Source organism: Babylonia areolata, chromosome 20, assembly GCF_041734735.1.
Source record: "Babylonia areolata isolate BAREFJ2019XMU chromosome 20, ASM4173473v1, whole genome shotgun sequence".
Lineage (NCBI taxonomy): Eukaryota > Metazoa > Mollusca > Gastropoda > Neogastropoda > Buccinidae > Babylonia > Babylonia areolata.
In genome coordinates this window covers 25,859,654-25,881,312 of record NC_134895.1, presented here as the reverse complement: position 1 = coordinate 25,881,312, position 21,659 = coordinate 25,859,654, and the positions used below count along the sequence as shown (strand labels likewise).

The 21,659-nt window shown below is 40.9% G+C and overlaps 3 protein-coding genes across 3 annotated transcripts in view; 1 reads left to right on the top strand and 2 right to left on the bottom strand.

The window, feature by feature from the left end:
• The window catches only part of LOC143294901 (hippocampus abundant transcript 1 protein-like), a 41,258-nt gene extending 34,990 nt beyond the window's left edge, over positions 1-6,268 (bottom strand). Inside the window, exon 1 of the mRNA XM_076606418.1 lies at positions 6,138-6,268. Coding sequence (XP_076462533.1) covers positions 6,138-6,209 — 72 coding nt within the window. The 5' untranslated portion in view covers positions 6,210-6,268. The remainder of the gene's footprint in view (positions 1-6,137) is intronic.
• A 210-nt stretch (positions 6,269-6,478) lies between these two features.
• LOC143294570 (uncharacterized protein B0403.1-like) lies at positions 6,479-7,560 on the bottom strand. Its single transcript, XM_076605946.1, has 2 exons — positions 6,987-7,560; positions 6,479-6,552 (listed from the first exon to the last, which is right to left on the bottom strand). Exons 1-2 carry the CDS (start codon positions 7,558-7,560, stop codon positions 6,479-6,481), a joined length of 648 nt encoding a protein of 215 aa, XP_076462061.1.
• A 9,737-nt stretch (positions 7,561-17,297) lies between these two features.
• LOC143295337 (transcription factor Jun-like) lies at positions 17,298-20,441 on the top strand. The gene has a single exon (XM_076606977.1). The coding sequence runs from the start codon at positions 17,465-17,467 to the stop codon at positions 18,404-18,406; it is 942 nt and encodes a 313-aa protein (XP_076463092.1). The 5' UTR covers positions 17,298-17,464; the 3' UTR covers positions 18,407-20,441.
• Positions 20,442-21,659: the final 1,218 nt, after the last annotated feature.

Genomic DNA, 21,659 nt, shown 5'->3' with positions numbered 1-21,659 from the left:
TTAAAACGAGTCACCACTTCAAACTTTCAACTCCAAAGCTTAAAAAAAACCTTCCATAGTTTAAAACCTTCAAATCTGGTTAAAAATGTTCACTTCTTTTAAGAAGTCCATCAGCGCCCACGGAGGGACATCACGAAACAAGGTCTTCAAAGAAACCGCCGTGTAATGTCTGTGTCTAACGTCATGCAGATCCCAACAGTCAAGGAGCACGTGTTTCACGGTGAGAGGCTCATCACAGGGAATACATCGAGGGGCCTCTTCCCCCTTCAACAAGTAAGAATGAGTAAAAAAAAAAAGTGTGCCCCGCACGCAATCTGCACAGCACAGACTCCTCCTTTCTGTTCTTCACCCCCGAAGGCAGGGTCTCTTTTAGGTCTGGACGGATCTGGAAGAGCTTGTTGTCCGTCTGGGTGTTCCACTTCTCTTGCCAAAGATCCTTAACATAAGTGTTCACCTTCCGCTTCATGTCTGTGTGTGGTACAAAGGATCTGGATAATTCTTTCTTTACAACATTCCTGGCCAGCAGGTCTGCCCTTTCATTACCACGAATGCCAACATGTCCGGGAACCCAGGCCAACACAACCTCGTATCCTTTCTTCGTTGCGAGAGTAAAAGCTTCATAAAATTCCAGCAGTTTGGGATGAGTGATACTCCTGCAGGCGATCGCCTCCAGGGCTGACAAGGAGTCGAAAAAGATCATGAATCTCTTTTGTTTCGAAGAGAGAACCATTTTTACCGCCAGAACCAGTGCAGTCAGTTCCACAGTGTACACCGAGCTGTCAGACAGGATGTGTTCCGTTGAGGGCCGGTCAGGAAAGGCAGCACAGAACGCAGATGCAGTGACTCAGTCCTCTGACTTGGAACCGTCAGTGAAGATTCTTTGAAAAGTGGGAAATTTGTGCAAGAGTTCCAAAAAGTAGGTTCTGTAGGCCAGAGAACTGGTGGAGTCTTTACGGTACGAGGCCAGATCAAATCAGACCTCAGGTGTTCTAAAGGTCCACAGAGGGCTGTCGGGGAACTTGGAGAAATCTGAGATGCCACCGACATCCAGATCGGCATTTTCTATGTGCGGCTGAATGCGGAGTCCAAGAGGAGGGATGCAGTTTGGGTTGTCTTTAAATTTCTTGTCGAAAGGGTTGTTGAATACAGCGTCGTAAGCAGGGTTCAGAAAACAATTTCAAATAATAATTTAGGGTCAGCTTCAATCTGCAGTTGGAGAGAGACGGTTCCCCCGCCTCTGCATACAGGCTGTGCACAGGGGTGGTGCGGAAAGCACCTAAGCTGAGACGGAGCCCTTGGTGGTGTATAGGTTCCAACAGTTTCAGGTAAGACGGTCTGGACGAGCCGTATACTACACTTAATTATTTTCCTTTAATGGGAGAAGTAGAATAAGCGAAAATCTTGGTGTGTATATCCAGCCCTCATGGCAAGGAAAGAAAGAAAGAGAATAAGAGAAAGAGTACTGAATACGTTGTGTTTGATGAGATTTACTATACTGACAGAACTGGAGAGAGATGAGTGAGCTAGAGAAGGAGGGAGGGAGGGAGAGAGAGAGGATGGATGAGAGAGTGGGGCGGCAGGGAGAGAGGCAAGCAGACAGACAAGAAGTGAAGAACAGATTTTTTTTTTATGTTGATATTGATACTGATACATACAGAAAATGTTGAGACTTATTGATCACCAAGACTGAGTATGATGTGAAAGTAATAAAAATTGTCAACACTGTCATTTTGTTGCCTGATTGAATGATCAGCCACCATAAGTTGAAGTCATAAGTTTTCAAAGAGAATTATAAAGTTTGCTTTTCTTTTAGTATTATCTCCTCAGCTCACTCACTCACTCACTCATTCCTTTGACCGCTGGGGTCGTTGGGGGGACATGAGGGAAGATGTCATAGCTCGCCACGCCGTTCTGTTGGCAGCTGTCGTGAGGAGATCCCGGCATCGTCATTTTGGTCCATTCCTTGACGTTGTCGGACCAGCTTTTTCTCTGCCGCCCCCGTCTGTGCCCTCCCTCTACAGTCCCTTGCAGGATGGTTTTGGAGAGGGTGTTATGTCGTGTGACGTGACCAAACCATGCCATCTTTCGTCGTTTGACAGTCGCCAGCAGTGGTTCTTGGGGCTCAACAAGGTTGCTGACCAGGTTCCGCACATAGTTGTTGGTCTTGTGCTCCTTGTAGGAGATGTGTAGTAGTCTCCTCAAGCACTTGGTTTCGAATGCTTGGATTCTTCTTTCTGTTTCTGCCATCAGTGTCCATGTCTCACATCCATATAAGAGGATGGAGACCACTAGTGACTTGTAGAGCAGGAATTTTGTGTGGAATCTGATGTTGCTCTTCCATACCCTGTTCAGTCTGGACATCGCTGCCGTTGCAGAATTAATCCTATTTCGGATTTCTGCTGTGCAGGTGCCGTCTTTGGACAGGGTTGTTCCCAGGTACTTGAAGCTATCTCCTCAGTTGCAATGCATTTATGAACATGACAGCAGTAAAAGATGTTATCTTAAATGATAAAATTTTGATCATGTATTGTCACACTTCTAGAGTCCACAGAAGCACTTGCACCAAAAATAGGCATCATACAAAAACATGACATGAATTGCTAAACCTCTTTTCATGTTCCTGAATACGAAAACAGATGCCATAACTAAAGAATATAGCGCTTCTACCCGCGGCTGATGAAATCTGATCCCACACAGAGTTGCAAAACTTGACAGACAAAGAAGAAATCAATACAAAAGAGCTGACATGTACACAAATATAAAAACCTTCCTGCTGCTGAAGTTACAGACATCAGACATACACGAGTGATGCATGCATCATCATCACTATCAGTGTTCTTGACAACCTGACAATCTTCTTACTTCCACTTCTAGCATCATCTTAAAAATGGAGGTATATATATATATATCAGGATGACGCAAAAGTCTGTCCCACTGAATGGCAGATATGGATAATCACGGAATACTGCCAGTCATACTGGCTGGCTTTCCTGCATCATATGTCATCTTGAATCTTTATATGGGGCTCATAGCCTACATGAATTCAAATCACAAAATTCAAAAAACATTTTATAAACCATGAAAACCACTTAAGCAAAAAATCTTCAACCACTGCACTGGGCACCTTGCATCAATCATCATCGTCTGAACATCACTGTATGAGAACTGTGATTTTCAGGATTTCAGTCTGCAAATTTCTTTCAGGATCAGGTTTTCTATTGGAAGAAATTACTTTTGTAGCTTTAAATCTCGATTCATGTTTAGCAGTAAAGCTGTATCAATTATCACTGATTGAAACTTTTTTTTTTTGGGGGGGGGGGGGGGGGGTTAGCAAAAGAGAGATCAAATAAAAAATCTTTTAGAAACCTACATAATTTTTTAAAGACATTATAAATTATTATTGCTGTTTCTTACAGTCTAACTGACCACACAGTCATATCATTATCAGGACTGCCAAAATAAAAATGTCTAACTGCTTTATACAAAACTATAACACACACACACACACACACACACACACACACACACACACACACACACACACAAACAAACAACAACAAAAACATTGAAATAAACATAGAAAACACAGTTCATGACACAGTATCTTAACCATTTTGATCCTTGGACTTGGAGTAAATAAGATTAGGCCATGCTGATGACGTCAGCCATTCTGCTTAATTCATCATCCTTGAAAACAAAAATTCATAAGAAGGGACAAATCAATACTTCAAGGCCAAACAAAAAATATATAAAAAGGCTATATATAGGCAAATAAGACTGCAGAATAGCTTGTGCCCATCCCAGTGTTTACAATTTCACGACCTAATCGCCCGAGCAAAACAGCACAGACAGTAAATCACAGACTGCAGAAAAGAGAAAAACGTGTCAAGGTGTGCTTGAAAAAAGAGAGGGGAACTGACTGGGAAGTCCAAAAAAAAAGAAGACAACAGTGAAGGAAGAAAAAAGACAGAAATAAAGGGAGCAACAGAAAAGAGGAAATTTCTAGCACTGAACTTCCAGTAGGTGGGGATGCTATTTATACTGAAAAACCCCTGGCACCTCATTGGGGATTTAAAGACTTTTAAGGACTCCAAACGTTTCTTCTTTTTATTAAACTAAATAAAAACCTATGTATCCTGTTATTATATAGCAGTGCTTCACAGACAGACCAGACAGTACAACAGTAAGTACTGTCACTGTAGTGTCAGTTACCCTTTATTATAATCAACACTGGTCAATCTGACACTGAAGTACATCAGACAAGTCCGCCATCCTCAACACATTCCATCAAAGACATCTCATACTGACTAATCCAGAGCACTTGCTCAGACTTCAGATTGTGACACTCCAACTCTGCCAAACTGCAGAAATATTTACATGTATTCAAAAAGAAGAATCTAAGTCCCATATACATAAAACTCATGCCCCCATCACATGAACAATCCCTTGTCAAAATCAACCTTCTCCAAAAAGACCATACTCCCACTGGGATGGATTTCTTCAAAACGGGTGGTTAGCTATGCTGCACAACAATGTCAGTATTCAGTTGAACAATGCAGTTTAAGAGAAAAAATAAGTGACAGTAAACAACTCTTCTACAGATTTCTATTTCATGATTTTTTTAACACGCTAAGAATTTTTTTTTTTTTCTTAATACTTCAGAAAGTAACTGGACTGCTACAAATGGCAGAATGCCAATGAATTTCAATGTACACCTGCAAGTGGATATAAATAAAGCAACAGCAGCTTTCAATCTGTTTTTTGTTTTGTGTGTGTGTATGTGTGTGTGGTTTTTTTTTTCATTTGAAAACTTCAGTAATGACACAGAAAAAATTACAAAGCATAAATTTCATATCAAAATAACAGTGCACACAAACTCAGTCATTTGAGCTATTTCTATGCGCTTTTGATTTGAATAAGTGTCTTATAAGTTACATATAAACTGATTAATGAATTAAGTCATATTCTATTGCTTTGTGTTGCACTGTCTTACACTGTTTCATATATATTCTATTGTATTACATTATATTGTACTGCAGTGTATTGTGTTGTATGGAATGATACTCTGTGTTTAATAGTCTGGGTGTGGGATTTAAGATCTGACAGTTCATGGGACTAACTGCTGTTGACACCTGACTAACAAAATGGGTTTAAGAGAAGAACAGTATCTGAGTTAGCAGCAACTGGAAGATATGGTACTGATGGTACTTACTGATTAAAAAAAAAAAAAAAAAAAAAAAAGAAGATAATTATGACAAGCACATTAACTTTAGTAAATGCTTGATATACAAAATAAGTTCCTTTCTTTGAACTATTGAAGTTTATAGAACGTGTACAATAAATAAAAGATACCTTGGAAGCTTCACGGACAACTGAATTTCATTTTCAGATTAAAATACTTGTAAAAGTGTGAGGACAAGCTCACATTATCATATATCACACACACACACACACATATATATATATATATATATATATATATAGAGAGAGAGAGAGAGAGAGAGAGAGAGAGACTGGGGTTCAAATCATAGTAGCAACTGGTGGGTGAAGAACAGATACTTCCCTGTCTGAATGAACAGATGAAAAGACTTGCTAATGACTGATTCCCTTCCATGTGTATAAGATGCAAACAGGCGAAACATTTATGGAAGATCAAAATTCAAACAAACATTATATATAAAAGAAGCTACATGCTAACTGCTACACAAATATCTTTATCTGAGTTGAGAAAACTGATGGAGTGATTTTGGTTGCATAAAAGCAGACAATGGAGATGTAAAAACAACAAAATGGTTCTACAAATTGCTTGTAAAATAGTTACAAATGATAGTTTCGATGAACGTGTTGCCAAAACATTACTAACAAGTATGAGCCCTGACGATGCGAGCACCAAATATAACATACTTTCACACCAAGATTTAATCCCAACATTGTTAAAATAACTTGAACACAATCATCTAATTATGTACATGTTATTGGAAGCACTCTCTAAGTTCACAAATATGAAATAATACACTATGGTATCAATATCATCATCGAACACTTGACTTGCGAAGAGGTATCAAGCACTGGATACAGCAAACACAACACAGGCAACAACACACATGCTAGAACAACCAATGATCAAACATAATTACCCCATCCTTGTGGTGATTTCTCTTTGACCAAATGATGTTGCCGATTATCCTCTTTCTCTTTTTCCCGACCATATTCACCTGATTGATATTACGAATCAAGTGTGGGCATGGGTACACTACACTAATCAGATTTTCTCTTCCGATCAACGACCTTCACCTTTCTGCCTACGAAGCACTTCTGCACTTAAGAAAATTCCAGTAGTCTGGTTGGCCAAATATACAACATTACAAATAACAAAAATCACCGAGAATAATACAAAAATAATTTTATTTCACATAGTGTTAAGTAATTATGGACATGATGCTAACTTCATCACAATATATGCTCTTCTATGAGGCGATCAAATTTTTCTTGCACACGACACGTTCAGTGAAATGATTTGCGGGTGACCTAGTTTCAGTTTCTGTTTCAAATCTGGAATCAAAGTGTGCCGTAATCTTGATCCTGTCTTGATACGCCGAAGAATCCAGCTGATTGGCTTTAGTTGCGACGGGGGAAACGTGCGAACTGAACCATCTGGCCGCAAAAAATGTTCTGATGCTCGAATAAATGTTTCCGTCAGTTCTTGACAGCACACCGAACGTTTCGTGTTAATTTTTTGTGTGATTCGAATGTTGGTGATGTTTGGAATGTTATCTTGAACTAACTTGAACTTGAACTGTACAATGTTTGAGGTCCAAGGACCTGTTCATCGCTCCGTGTGGGTCATCAGTTGTACATACTAAACTTTGCATGCGTGGCTTATTGGCAAGACGGATTGTACTTGTCTGGCTTGTTCTTCCAGTAGACATCCAGTCTGTTCTTGAAGGCATTCACCGACGGTGCCAAGACCACTTCGTCTGGGAGACTGTTCCATGTCTTGGTGACCCTTTCACTGAAAAAGTGTTTCCTGGTGTCGCAGTGGGTGTGGTGCGGGAACAGTTTCTTCGCGTTTCCTCTGGTGCCTGATTCCTCTGCAGTTTCAAGTTTTGGTTTTTCGGTTCTGTGGAGTCCGTGGACATACTTAAATGTGTCTATCATATCCCCTCTGAGTCGTCTGTGTTCCAGGCTAGGCAGGTCGAGTCGTTCTAGTCTTTCCGCGTAAGGTAGCTCACTGACCGAGGAGATCAGCTTTGTGGCTCGGCGCTGCACGTCCTCTAGCTGCTTACATAATGTCTTGTGTCTAGGTTGCCACACAGTTTGTGCGTACTCGAGGATAGGCCTCGCTATTGTTTTGTACAGCTGGATGAAGAGCTTGCAGTCTAAGAACTTGAAGGTTCTGCGGATGATGCCAATTACACTGTTCGCTCTTGCTGTGACACTGTCCACGTGCTGCTTAAATTTGAGGTCGTTATCAACTTGAACACCGAGGTCCGCTTCCACCTCACTTTCTGCCAAGGGTATTTCACTGATGGTTCCGGTTTCAGCATCTACATGCTTCATATGGTACGATGCTATTTATTTTCGTGTGCCGATTTTCATCACTTTGCATTTCTGTGGGTGGAATCTCAGAAGCCAATCGTTTGATCAACTCTGGAGGCTGTCTAGGTCTTGCTGGAGAGATGCGGTCGATTCCTGGTTGTCGCTAGCGGCATAGATTTTTGTGTCATCTGCAAACAGTTTGACGGTGTTTTGTACATGTTTCGGTAGATCGTTGACGTAGATGACAAACAGGATTGGTCCTAGTACACTGCCTTGAGGGATACCGCTTGTGACTGCTACTTCGTCTGAGAAGGTTCCATTGATTCTGACTCTTTGTTTTTGATCTCCAAGGAAGGCTGATATCCAGTTGAGTATTGGGCCTTTTACTCCGTGGGCTTCAACTTTCTTCAGCATACGACGGTGCGGTACAGTGTCAAAGGCTTTTTGGAAGTCCATATACACGACGTCAATGCTGCTGCCGGAGTCTATCAGCCTGGTCCAGTCATCGAGAGCTTCCAGTAAATTGGTCACGCAAGATTTCCCCTGAACGAATCCATGTTGCTCTTCACAGAGTAGTTCATTGCGCTGTAGGTGATTCATTATTTGTGTCCTCATGAGCGTTTCCATTACCTTGCACAGGATACAGGTCAGGCTGACAGGTCGGTAGTTTTCTGGCTGCTGTCGGCTTCCTTTCCTCTTGTAGATAGGAGTGACTGTGGCTTCTTTCCAATCTTTAGGAATTTCCCCACGTTCCAGAGTGAGGCGGAATAGATGTGCTATTGGGCGTGCTAGAGACCCTGCTGCCTTCGCCAACACCATAGGGTGGATTCCCTCGGGTCCAGGTGCCTTGTTTGTTTTCAGATTTTGAAGTTGCTTTTTCACATCTGCTTCAGTGATGTTTACCTCTTGCAGTATTTCCTGAATGCTGTACTCGGGTGGTGGTGGTAGGTTCTCCTCTTCTTCCTGGGTGAAGACTCTTTGAAAAAATTCGTTCAGAACGTCTGCCTTTTCTTAGTCTGTTGTCGTTTTTTTTCGTCAGCTTTTTTCAGCTGACCTGCATTTGGTTTTCGACTTGACATATGACCAAAAGACTTTGCTGTTATTCTTTGCGTTGGCTGCGACCTTTTCCTCTCTACCTCTTTTCGCTTTGTGGCACTCTCTTCTGGCATGGTTATTTGCGCGACGGTATTCCTGCTCGTCTCGAGGGTCTCGTGATTTTTTCCATTTTCTGAAGAGTCTGTGTTTGTTTCGAACCGTGCTTAGTGTTTTCGGGTCCATCCATTTCTGGGTGGTTCTTCCTGATGTCATCACTGTTGGGATGTGCTTATATACGGCTTTCTGGATCTCATCCTTGATGGTTTTCCAGGTTTCTTCAACTGACTTGTTGGAGAGAAGTTTGTCCCAGTCTGCTTCAGTGAGGTCCAAATTCATTTCTTCGTAGTTCCCCTCTTCAAACTTTGTCTTCTTCCTTGATGGTTCTCGCTTATCGTAAGAACATGAGAAGCTGATGATGAGAGTCACGTGGTCGCTTCTTCCTAGTCCGGCTTGTGTTGTGATGCTGTCTATCATCTCCTCTCGGTTGGTGAAGACCAAGTCATCTAGGCTGGGGTTCTGTCCTTGCCTAAATCTTGTTGGTTCCTTCTGGTGCTGGGTGAGATATGCATCTTGGGTGGCTTTGAGGAATTTCTGCGCTTGGTGCTCCTCCCTACAATTGCAGGCTCATTTTGCCAATCGACTTTCGGGTGGTTAAAGTCACCCACCAGGAGAATGTGGGAGTACTGCTTCTGTTTGCCCAGGTCCACCATCAGTTTGTTGAGTTTTTCTGTGTTATCCGGGGGAGAGTTTGGGCTTCTGTATATCAATCCAATCAAAAGTTTATCTGAGCCATCCAGACGACATTCGACTAATATTTGTTCTTCAAAGTCGTTGTCTTGAACTTCTATCTGTAAAGCCTTGAGGTTGCTGTCTACATATAAGCACATCCCCCGTCCTTTCTTGTCCGTGAGGTTATGAAAAAGGTCGTAATCATCAATGGCTACCTCGCACTCCTGTACTGCATATCTTGTGTTCTTTGGTTTTACTTCAGTTATTCCAATTCAGTTATTCCAATTATCAACGAACAGCTCTGTGCTGTATTAAATTTGTGTATTGTACTTCTTTATTTGCAGGAGGGGGAGGGGGGGGATTTACCAAATGAAGACATCTGAAGACATTTTAGGAGGTATACTTCAGTTTTCAATTTCATTAAAGACGTTGAATCTGCCCACGTGTGTGTAAAGTGGAGGTGAACGCTTGCAAGGTAGTAGTTTAACTGAGACGGCGAGCGGTAGATGTGAGTGTGACTTTGTATTTGAATATAGCTATCAGTGACTTAATTAATGGTAATATAACCTGTCACCGGCTGAAAAATTAACTCAGTGATAATCATGCATTGAGTAATAATTAAAAATAATAATAACAACAACAGTAAGAAGAAGAAGAATATTGTGAATTTACAAAGCGCTATTCTCTAAGTAGCTAGGGTTCTAAGCGTTTTACAAAACGACGGATACTAATAAACGGCACGGCACACTCAGTGGCACACACGAACTCCCCCCCCCCCCCCCCCCCCCCCCCCCCCCCACACACACACACACACACACACAACACACACACACACACACACACACACACACACACACACACACACACACACACGGCACACACCGGTATTTGTTGGTCTCGACTTCAGTTTTAATTTGTTTACAATGTAAGGACTCAGAGAGAGATCACAACAGGAGTACGTGGAATTATAAACACATATATCATTACACTTAAGATTGAAAGGAGAGAGAGAGAGAGAGAGAGAGAGAGAGAGAGAGAGATCATGTGTTACATGACTTTAGTAATGTCGTAGATCGAGTACACCGACACAACGCGTACTCTAACTATCAGTGCTGGCGAGCGTGCCCGCTCAGTGCGTCAATTACTGTGACAGCCGAGAGTGGGAGGTCTTGTGCACGTCGTCATCTCTGCCGTGTGAAGCCGGTCAGTTTTACCACAGTTAACAGACCCAGGCGTTTTCAGCCGGTCACTGGGGGAAAATTATTGGGGGGATTGATCTGCTCATTCGGAGAAAGTAGCGCGCGCGCACTCACACACACACACACACACACACACACACTGAGACACACACTCAGGGAGCACGAGTCACCAGTCTCTCTCTCTCTCTCTCTCTCGGCTCTCTCTCTCCGGCGGCCGCTCCCTCTCTCTCTCTGTCCGCTCTCTCTCTCTCTCTCTCTCTCTCAGTTAGGCTCACACACACACACACACACACACACACACACACACACACACACACACACACACACACACACACACACACATTCAGTGATACTTTTGTCAAGTTCCAGACTAGTTACTGCCAACTCAGTGACTACAGTGCAAGCCCCCCCCCCCCCCCACACACACACACACATACTCATACACACACATTTATATATATATATATATGTGTGTGTGTGTGTGTGTGCATATATATATATATATATATATATATATATATATATATATATATATATATATATATATATATATACATTGATATAAATGTGTGTGTGACACTGACACACACTGGCACACACACACACACACATACACTATACATATATAAATGTGTGTGTATGTGTGTGTGTGTCGTGTGTGTGTGTGTGTGTGTGTGTGTGTGTGTGTGTGTGTGTGTAATACACATTATCTTTGTGCAGACGCAGAAACTACCATGCTGGCCGGTTCATGTATTTCGTGTGCCAAATTCGGTATAAACTGTCAATCGGTGTTGTCATGTCGAATAATTCAAGAAACACCCCGTTTGTGTGTATCTGTCACAAAACGAAAGCGATTACTTTCTTTGGGTTGATCGTATTGACGTACCGGAACTCCAGCCTTCAATAAAACCCGTGACTAACCCTGTCAGGCCGGCTGTACCGCTTCCTCCAGATTTCCTTTTCCTCTCAGCAATACCCATGACCCTCGGATCAGCTGTGACGTCAAGGGGTCAAGTGATACATACGCACTCACAATACGCCGGAAACTTTACCGTCGGTGGGTGTTCGCTGTCGAAATCACGGGCCCTACGCACATCACACATCACAATGATGTTCCTTGAACATCTTGCTTCTGTTTAAAGCGAACAGGACCACCACTTTCGCTGAAATGAGTTTGTCGCTTGCTAAAAATGGGCCAGTTCTAAAATTTCAGTGCACGAGTTATTATTTTTGTCAAACTGAAAGTAGTCCTTGACCGCGCATTTCTGTTTAAAGTGAATCGCATTGGACCAAGAAGTCTCATCCGATTGACTTTGTGTGATAATATGACTTGTCGAAATTGTCCGGTCCAATGTCAATTTGGACAAGCCTTTTAGTCAAAACTCGGAGTGACCTTTTTAACCTCATAATTATCATAATTATCAAATGTATAGCTATTCAATTTATCGTTTTCAGGAGGCAGTCAACTTGACAGTGAAAGCTACTAGATTCACCTTTGACCATTACAATAATCATTATTTGACCAGTTATGTATAATTATATTACATGATATGTAAGACAGATCATTAGCAGGCTATTTTCAGGAGGCGGTCAACTTAATTAATGAAAGCCATCAGAGTGATCTCAGTTGACCATATAGGCCAAATAATTGTTAGGATTTAATGTATTCAGTCTACCAATTTATTTTCAGGAGGCGGTCAAGTCATAGTGAAAGTTATCAGAGTGCCGGATATCTCATCTGACCATACAGGCCAAAATGATTGTTACGGCGTTAAGATTTAGTGTAGGCCTACTCACTCTAGCACTGAATTTATTTCAGGAGGCGGTCAAGTTAGTGAACGTTATCGAGCGGTTGTAGAGTTATATGGTTCTGACACATAGGGCCCACTACTTTTCGTTTGGTGTCGTGTTCAGTCATACAAATAATCAGCCCGGTGTGACTGAATAACATTTTTTAACGTAGTTTTTATTTTTATTTTTTTAATTAATTAATTTATTTTTTACTGTCAGTTGTGTTATGAATAAATTTGAAGAGGGAAAAAATCAGTATCTCGATCTCTCCATCCCCCCCCCCCCTTTTCACCCCTTTCCTAGAGTTCTTGTTCACCTCCATAACTGTTACAAAATGTGCCTCAGTATCATTCATTTAATGCCGGGGTTTGTTACTGCTCTGCACTGACAACTTCCTCATTTCACTTCTGCCCTGACGGCCATACACTCAGGTGCCTCTCTCAGTCGCAGATTCTCTCAAGCAGACACGCATATTGTCCTCTGTCTAGTCAGAATTCTATTAGAATCTGGTCACAATTCCCCCCCCCCCCTCTCTCTCTCTCTCTCTCTCTCTCTCTCTCTCTCTGTGTGTGTGTGTGTATGATTTTTATAGCGCATTGGGCCTGGATTTTTTTCTTCTGTGAAATGCTCTTTATAACATAACCAGCGAGAACTATCATAAAGTCATACAGAAACTGACCTTCATCTGACGTTACACCCATACCTCTCGATCTTTCCTCATTATCCCCACGCCCATCCCCACCCACGTACCCGACCCTACTTTCTCTTTCTCCCTTTCTTGTTCTCCGCCGTCTTTGTCAGTCTCGTTCAGTCTTACTTTTCTCAGTTTCATAAGTCATGGAACCTTTCGATTTCAGCTTGTATTCAGTAGAAACCCCCACCCCACCCCTTGCGCAGCTCTTCAACCCCCACCCCCCGCCTCTTCAGTCCAGAATACAGACCAGTCATCTTTGCTGCATCTGTTCCGAATCTATGCATGATCATAGTATGATCATCCCCCTCACCCCGACCCCCCCCCCCCCAACACCCCCTGCCCCCCACTCCCCCCCCTCACCCCCCGCCCCCCACCGGACTTGTGACCAGTAGAGTCTAGTTACAATTCCGGTGTGTGTGTGTGTGTGTGTGTGTGTGTGTGTGTGTGTGTGTGTGTGTGTGTGTGTGTAATATATTTGAGTCTGGTTGAAATTCCGGTGTAAGTTTGTGTGTGTGTGTGTGTGTGTGTGTGTGTGTGTGTGTGTGTGTGTGTGTGTGTGTGTGTGTGTGTATGTGTGTGTGTGTGTGTGTGTTTTAATTATTATCTTTTTTTTTAATTATCAGATTTAGATGTCAACACTTAAAGAGTCACGGATATACAAGCTGTGACATGCAACCATACACGCTTCTTCGATTTTGTTCCTTCTCAATCTCTCCTAAACCCCCTGGCCCCCACCTCCCAAACCCGGGCCCCTTACACTCATCCCCACCTCCAGGCCAACAATGTCCGTGATTCGAACAAAGCACAACTTTCTTCGTGACTGCACCACTGTGGCGCCACGTGCTGTTTAAATAGAGCACGTGATGCAGAGCTTTTTATAAGTATAGTAATGATTGAAACACGAGCGTACAGGTTCTCTCTACTGAAGAGGTTTACATATTTACACAGTCCACAAGCTGGCGTACGTTGTATATATACTGACACACACTGAGACACAGTAACACACACACACACACACACACACACACACACACGCGTCAGTAAGAAAACAAGTGATCTTTAATATACAGCATCTCTTTGTTCATCGAAGTCAGTAATGCCGGTTGCTACATAATACTTCCCATGTGCCAGTGTTCGTTTGCCGAACAATGCTTGGTTGTCGAACAGCTGACCTGACCACTCATCATGTAACCCGCACTCGTTTTGCATCAGTTTAGATCACCATGCAGATCAGGCTTTTCAGTCATTGCCAGTGGTCCCGTAATTAATCTGGTTTGGTCGTGGGGGCACTGCACCGCTGAGCACATCACCAGCTGTCCCCATTGGGCCTGGGTTCCCGGCGGCAAAGCTCAGAGATGTTGACTGCCCGTTTTGAACAAAAAAAAACAACCAACAAAAAAGTTTGCCTGGTCTCCTTTTACCTAGCACTGTTTTCCTTGGCCATACGATCTCATTCCCTCGCCCCCCCCCCCCCCCCCCCGCCCCATTTCAGTATAATTATTATCTTCATTTTTTTCCTTTCTCTCTCTCTCTCTCTCTCTCTCTCTCTCCGTGTGTGTGTGTGTGTGTGTGTGTGTGTGACACTGAAAAAGATGAACTTGAAGATCACAATCATGTGAGGGGTATGCATGACCAATGTTATCAGTGAACTAACGCTTTCTCTCTTGTGAGAGCGTCAATGGCAGATCCACACAACGTGTGTTCATGTTTTGATAGCCATACACGCAGGCCAAAGAAAGACGACTGACCACATTTTAAACAGTATGCTGGTGATGTGAGAACATTCAGAAGAGACGAGATGACATGATATCATGGTTTCACTGAGCTTGTTTTGTCATGTTGATCTCAGCATGGACGAAACTTTGATCAGTCAAAAGTCGTGTGCAAAATTGTCATATTGTCACAGTCCTTTTGTTTCCTGTGCTTTCAAACTGAACGATCTGCCCATGGCGCAGCAAACTGTTATCTTGCCGGTTTGCAGTGTTCGTCGATCCTCGCCGCCAGTTTTTATTTGTGTGTTTGTTTGTTTTTATAGACAAATTGGATAAAAACAGCATGTGTGTGTTAATTACGTTTACGTTACCGTTAAACCAACCGCAAGTACGCAAAACGATCGATATTAATTAAAAGTGAGGATCAGTTCCCGGATGCTTTAAAGAGAAGATAACTGTCTCTGAAGTGTGTAAAGCAGCGGCTTTCAGAAAAAGATACACACATACATGGTAAAAAAAAAAGAAAAAAAAAGATCAGGTAGGGGGGGAATTACTGAAAATACAAGCCTGTCCTTTTTCAATCAATGGAAAGTCAGACAACATTAGATTTTGGCTCAATAGAAGCCATGGCCCGGGAAAGTTATGAATGTTGGTTCTGGGCCAGCAAATTTGATCAGTGGAATACCTGTCCAACCAACCATTCAGCACATCAGTAAAAAAAAAAAAAAAAAAAAAAAAAAAAAAAAAAATTAAATAAAAAGAGAGAGAGAGAAAAAAGAAAAAAAAAAGCGATTTCCTTACCACGGCCAATTTTATAAAACTATAATAATTTTTCAAATTGATTGAATATGCGCCGCAAGGATTTGCTAGTTTGTAGCATGAAATGATGAATCAGACACAGTTTTAAAGATAAAGGGAAATAGATAACATCGTCATTGATCCCAATGAAAGGAACTTCGACCAGAGAAGAACAACATAGGACTTAGGTGACGATAGCCCTACTTCTCTGCAAGCTGCACGGTTTCATTGTCAATGGAATTTTCAGCATGGTATTTTATAACAGCAAAAAGAAAACTTTTATTTTTCTTCTTTTGTATCTAAAGCTTTCACTGAGTTTCTCATTAAACCCTGATTTCTTGAATATGTCTGTCCCTAGTCACTGAGGAAGTTTTAAGTTTTCATTTTATGATTCATATAGGGTGTCAAGTGCTTCCTATCTGGTTACTAGTACACAATCAGCCACAAAGATATGGTATTAAAATCGACTCGTAACAAATTTAGTTCATGAAGAAAAAACTTGCGCACGACGCGTGCAAGTGTGTGTGTGTGTGTGTGTGTGTGTGTGTGTGTGTGTGTGTGTGCGTGTGTGTGTGTGTGTGTGTGTGTGTGTGTAGATAATAACAGTTGTGGCATTGTAAAAGCCATACAAAACTACAAGTTATCCGACTGGTTTTCCGGCTTTTCATGGCTTGGTAATCAAAATATTAAGTTTTTCTTCTGTCTCTGCCTGTCCCCTTCCTGTTCTCGATCCATCGCTCGGTCTGTTAGTGTGTCTGGGTATGTTTGTCTGAAGTCTGCTCATGCATATAATTTCTCGTTTGGTTCTTCAGAACGATATTCATGACACCTCCACTTGCACGTACGGCATGTCAGTTGTATTCACTATAAATCCTACACCTTTCCCCACCTCACTCTATACCCCACCATTTGCATTTTTGTTTATTGTACAATAGAGTGCATTGTTATTGATCATGAACCATACATCTTGTGAACGATATATATGGATAAGTCCGCACGTTTTGACGTCTCCTTGAAACAAACTGAATTACAGATATTTTTTTAATGTCACCAGTGAGCTCATGCATTCACCAATGACAGCGTTTTACCTTCTCAAACAGTACAAACGATCTCTGACGAAGTTGTCGTGGCCTGGGTGCTTTGTTTTGCATGTTCAAACGTGTATGGCAGTATTTTTATTTTCATTATTTTATTTTATTTTCATTATTATTATTACTTATTTATTTATTAAAAAAAACTATTATATATATCATTATTTATTTATTTCATTTTATTTATTTATTCATTTTATTATTTTATTATTATTATTTTTTTAAATTTATTTATTTATTTATTTTCTCAAGGCCTGACAAAGCGCGTTGGGTTACGCTTCAGTGGCGATGTGGTGTAGCGTATATGGATTTGTCCGAACGCAGTGACGCCTCCTTGAGCTACTGAAACTGAACTGAAACTGAACTGTATGGCAGTTTGTGGCCACAGCTGTGTATCATTGCAAAAATAAGTCGCATGCACGACAAACGTAAGTTATACACACTCCGAATTAGGCTGTTAACACAGGAGGTTCCCCTCCAAGGAACACAGAAAGAAATGACGTATGCCAAACCAGTATTGGCCAATCGGGATTTCCAACAGTGAAAAACCACGTGATACATGATGTCATTTGCAGCCAATGAAACAGCGCAAAATCATGATGTCATTCTAATATTAGACGGATGAGTCAGATATTATACGCGAACTCACACTGCGCTTGTTCTTTACCAAGCAGCGACTACTGGCACCAGTCACAGGCAGAAACCATAACACACAAGGGGACCCCTAGACCGTGAGTCATCTGACCGACCAAAGACTTGTTTGGATACGCCAACATTTTCAATTTCAAACTGGATCTTCGAGTGCCTTCAGTGAAAATGGAACAGTCAATGTTCACGTCCAGTGAACCAGAGTCGGCTGTCAAACGACTCAAACGGAACATGACTCTAGATTTTAACGGGTCGAGCTCCACCAAAGCTAAGAAAACGGCAGCGCTGTTGCAGTCGCCTGATTTACACATGCTGAAACTCGCGTCGCCTGAATTGGAGAAGATGATTATTCAGGCCAACGGCAACGTGACCACCACGCCAACGCCGACTCAGTTCATTTTCCCCAAGTTCGTCACCGAGGAGCAAGAAGCGTACGCACGAGGATTTGTCGACGCCCTTGCGCAACTGCAGTCCAGAGAGGGCTCACGACTGCCATTGCAGCCATCGGAAGCCAAAGCGGTCATCACAACCAGCGTCGACCAAGCCATCGGACAGTCCTATCCAGTGTCCACCGTCAGTGACAGAGCCTCTCTCCCGGAAGTCACTCAGTCGCTTCAGCAAGTCAGTGCCACCACCACCCTCCCCAACGGTGTTGTTTTGACCACGTCCGGGGCTTCCTTACCCGTGTCCACGGCCGCTGGACTTGTGTCTCACGCCCACCCCAAGCCCTCTGCCCCCTCCTCCCATTCACACCAGTCTGCACCTCTGGTGGACATCCGTTTGCCGAAACTTGAAGAGCCGCCCCAGACTGTCCCCTGTCTCAACTCCTCCCCTCCCCTCTCCCCTATCAACATGGAGTCACAGGAGAGGATAAAGCTGGAGAGGAAGAGGGCAAGGAACCGACTGGCTGCACAGAAGTGTCGTACCCGAAAGCTGGAGAGAATTTCACGGCTGGAGGATCGTGTGGCCGAGCTGAAAGGACAGAACAGTGACTTGTCTGCTACAGCGTCCAGTCTTCGTGAACAAGTGATCAAACTGAAGCAGCAGATTGTGGAGCATGTTAGCAGTGGCTGCCAGATCATGGTAACCCAGAACCTTGCCTGGGAGTGATGTGGTTTCAGAACTGTGCCCTTTGACTGTGTGTGTGTGTGTATGTGTGTGTGTGTGAGTTGGTGTGTGTGCGCGCACATGTATACCGTGCGTGCGTGCGTGAGCGTGTGTGTGTGTGTCCATATCTCATTGACAATTATATCTGGGATGAAAACACTGCTGGCTTAAAGGCCTTGTTGACAATTTGTTGCTTTGTTCTTTTTGTTTTGTTAGTATTCATGGACATTAATATTTTAATTTCTATATTGAATGTGCATAATGCCTTCAAAGGATCTGTTTTTAACAACAGGTTGTTGTAACGTTTGGTCAGGATGTTGAACTTGTAATAGTTTACAAATAAAAGCCATTCACAGGGAGGATTGTTGAATGGTAGTGAGACTGTGACTGCTGAAGTATACTCATTTATTACTTACATGTCAACCTGAATTTTAGTAAACATGTTATAAACTTTGATGTAGAACACTGGGTTTGTTTTGGTTTTTTTACCCAGGTATGTGTATATATAGATGGGGTTTTATGTTTTGTTTTTACACAAAAGTTACAGTTTATGGAAAACATAAAAGAATGAAAAGTGTTAAGAAAAAAATTAACTGGTATTGTCAGAGAGATTTTATTCATTAGTATGAAAAAGAGAAGTTCTTGTCAATTGTATTATACAGCTGGTTTTTTTTTTTGTTTGTTTTTTTTATACAAAGTTGAATAACACAATCATTTATATTGTTGTTGATGTTATGTATCAATTAGTAAGTTGAGGAGGGTAGGTATTCTTTAAAGAAAATGACTCAAAACTAATAATTGTATCAGTCCGGTATGAGCTTTTTATACCTTGAATTTCTCATGATTTGTCTTTAAAGTTTGTACAGCACATTATTTTTGGACTGACTTTGAGAGAAGATGTTAACAAAATAATGTTTTTGTGGGAAGCAAGGATGAAACTGTAAAAGTACTAAAAGCACCACATGATGGAATTCTGCTTTGATATAAGTTTAGCATTTAACTGGTGAATGTTTTGGGAATTCCAACAGTTAAAAGGATAACTTGAAACTTTGAAAAGTTGGGAAAACCATTTTGTGGGCAATATTTAGCATTTGTTGTCTAAATACACTACTATTATGACTCAAACTATGCTTTGTAAGGTGACAGTTTTGATACATTGTAGAAAATCTAGACAAAGATGGTTTTAAAACAGTGTGTATGGGGGAGCAAAAGTGCCATAGAATATGAAGTTGTCTTCTTTTTTTTTTTATATATATAAAAACTTCCAGTGCAACAATGTTTTATGAATGTGTGTTTCTGATTGTAAAAAAGAAAAAGAAAAAAAAAGAAAAAAAAACAAAACTGTGTCTGTGAATGAGTAAGTGTGAATGAGATGAATTGTGTGGAAATATTGTTATATATAGAGGTTTGGAGAGAGAGAGTATATGTATCAGTATCACTAAATGTCATGAATGAATGCACTTAGATATGGAATATGTGATTATGTATGCCCAGTGTGTGTGTGATTTGATTATTTTACACATATAATAGTAATGGCTGGTTTGGTGTCATGGCTGGTTTAAACATGAAAATGTATACATATGATATACTGTATACATGTACAATTTAAAAGTGTATGTGTGTATGCATGTTATTTAATTGATTGAAAGTGTAAGAAAAAAAGTAAAAACAACAAAACAATAAATCACTGAATGAATTATGGATAGCAATTAATGAGTTATGGAAGAATATATAAAGAGAGTATTGCACAATTATGTATGTATGTATGTAAGTTTGAATGTGTGTGTGTGTGTGTGTGTGTGATTTCATGGATTATAGTTTGCTTTAGAGAAGAATATGTTCTGATACTAAGACTTCTCAGTATTTCTTAATAACTAGCAATTTTTTTTTCGAATTTTGAGAAAATACCATTTTGATTTAAAACAAGGTTGACCATTTCTATGTGTTCTAAAAATATTTTATTACATTTTCCAATTCTAAGCTTTATGGAAGTGAGATACATTATAACAAAATAAAAAATATTTCAGTTGAAAATATGCATTTTCATGTTTGGTATGTCTGTCACAGATACTTTATATGTTTCTACTCTGTGTGTGTGTGTGTGTGTGTGTGTGTGTGTGTGTGTGTGTGTGTGTGTGCTTTTAATATCAATAATGACAGAAACACAGACACACACACACACATCAAACATGTCTCGTACATGTAAAAGACCTGGGTGAAAAGCAATTCAAAAACCTTAAACAAATACACAGACACATGTACAGTCACAGACACAGGTCTCGAACATGTAGAAAATCTGGGTGAAAAGCAATTCAAAGCAAAGACCTTAAACTAACACACACACACACACACACACACACACACATGGACGTCTTGTATATGTAAAAGACCTAGGTGAAAAGCAAAGACCTTAAACTGATACACAGACGCTTATAATTATACACACACACACACACACATGCTGACATGTAAGCTTTATCTATGCTTGTAAATGTTGACAAAGCATGAACATGCACACACACACACACACATATGCGCACGCGTGCACGCACGCACGCACACACGCACACACACATTCTTTATCTGTTTATAAATGTTATTAAAATCTACGATCATGACAAGACCTTCATTCAAGTCATGTGCTTCTGGTTTTGCACTCAAAGATCAATACTCTGACTTGAAAAGCATTTAAACTGCACCACAACAATGAAACTATGTATACAGAAAGAAGAAGTGACATTTCTTGTTATTGATCAAGTTATCTTTTGATGAAAGTATCAGTTCTGATCAGTCGTATCCACAGAATCACATTTATCTTATAAAAGAAACATTCACACTCTCAACAACACAACTGAATTACTATATGCACACTTGTTATAATAATAATAATAAAAGATAATAATAGGTTATTTATATAAAACAATATTCTATATGACATATTACATCAATGCTCACATGTATACTAAAATGCAAACTAATGTATGTATGTATGTATGTAATGAAGAATCTGAAGTGGATCTAATAAACTTTGATGTGATATGAAGAAAATCAACAAAAGTTAAGGAAAAAGTTTTCAGAGAGTTAAACTGAATAAAAAAGAAAAGAAAAAAAAAAAAGAGTTCACACAGATGCAAAAGTTATTCTTCTTCATGTTTATGTCCAATATCAATATACATATGAATCTGACATTTTATGACACTTACAAATTCCACACTAGCTGGTGATACTGGAGGAAAACAAATGATGATAATAATTA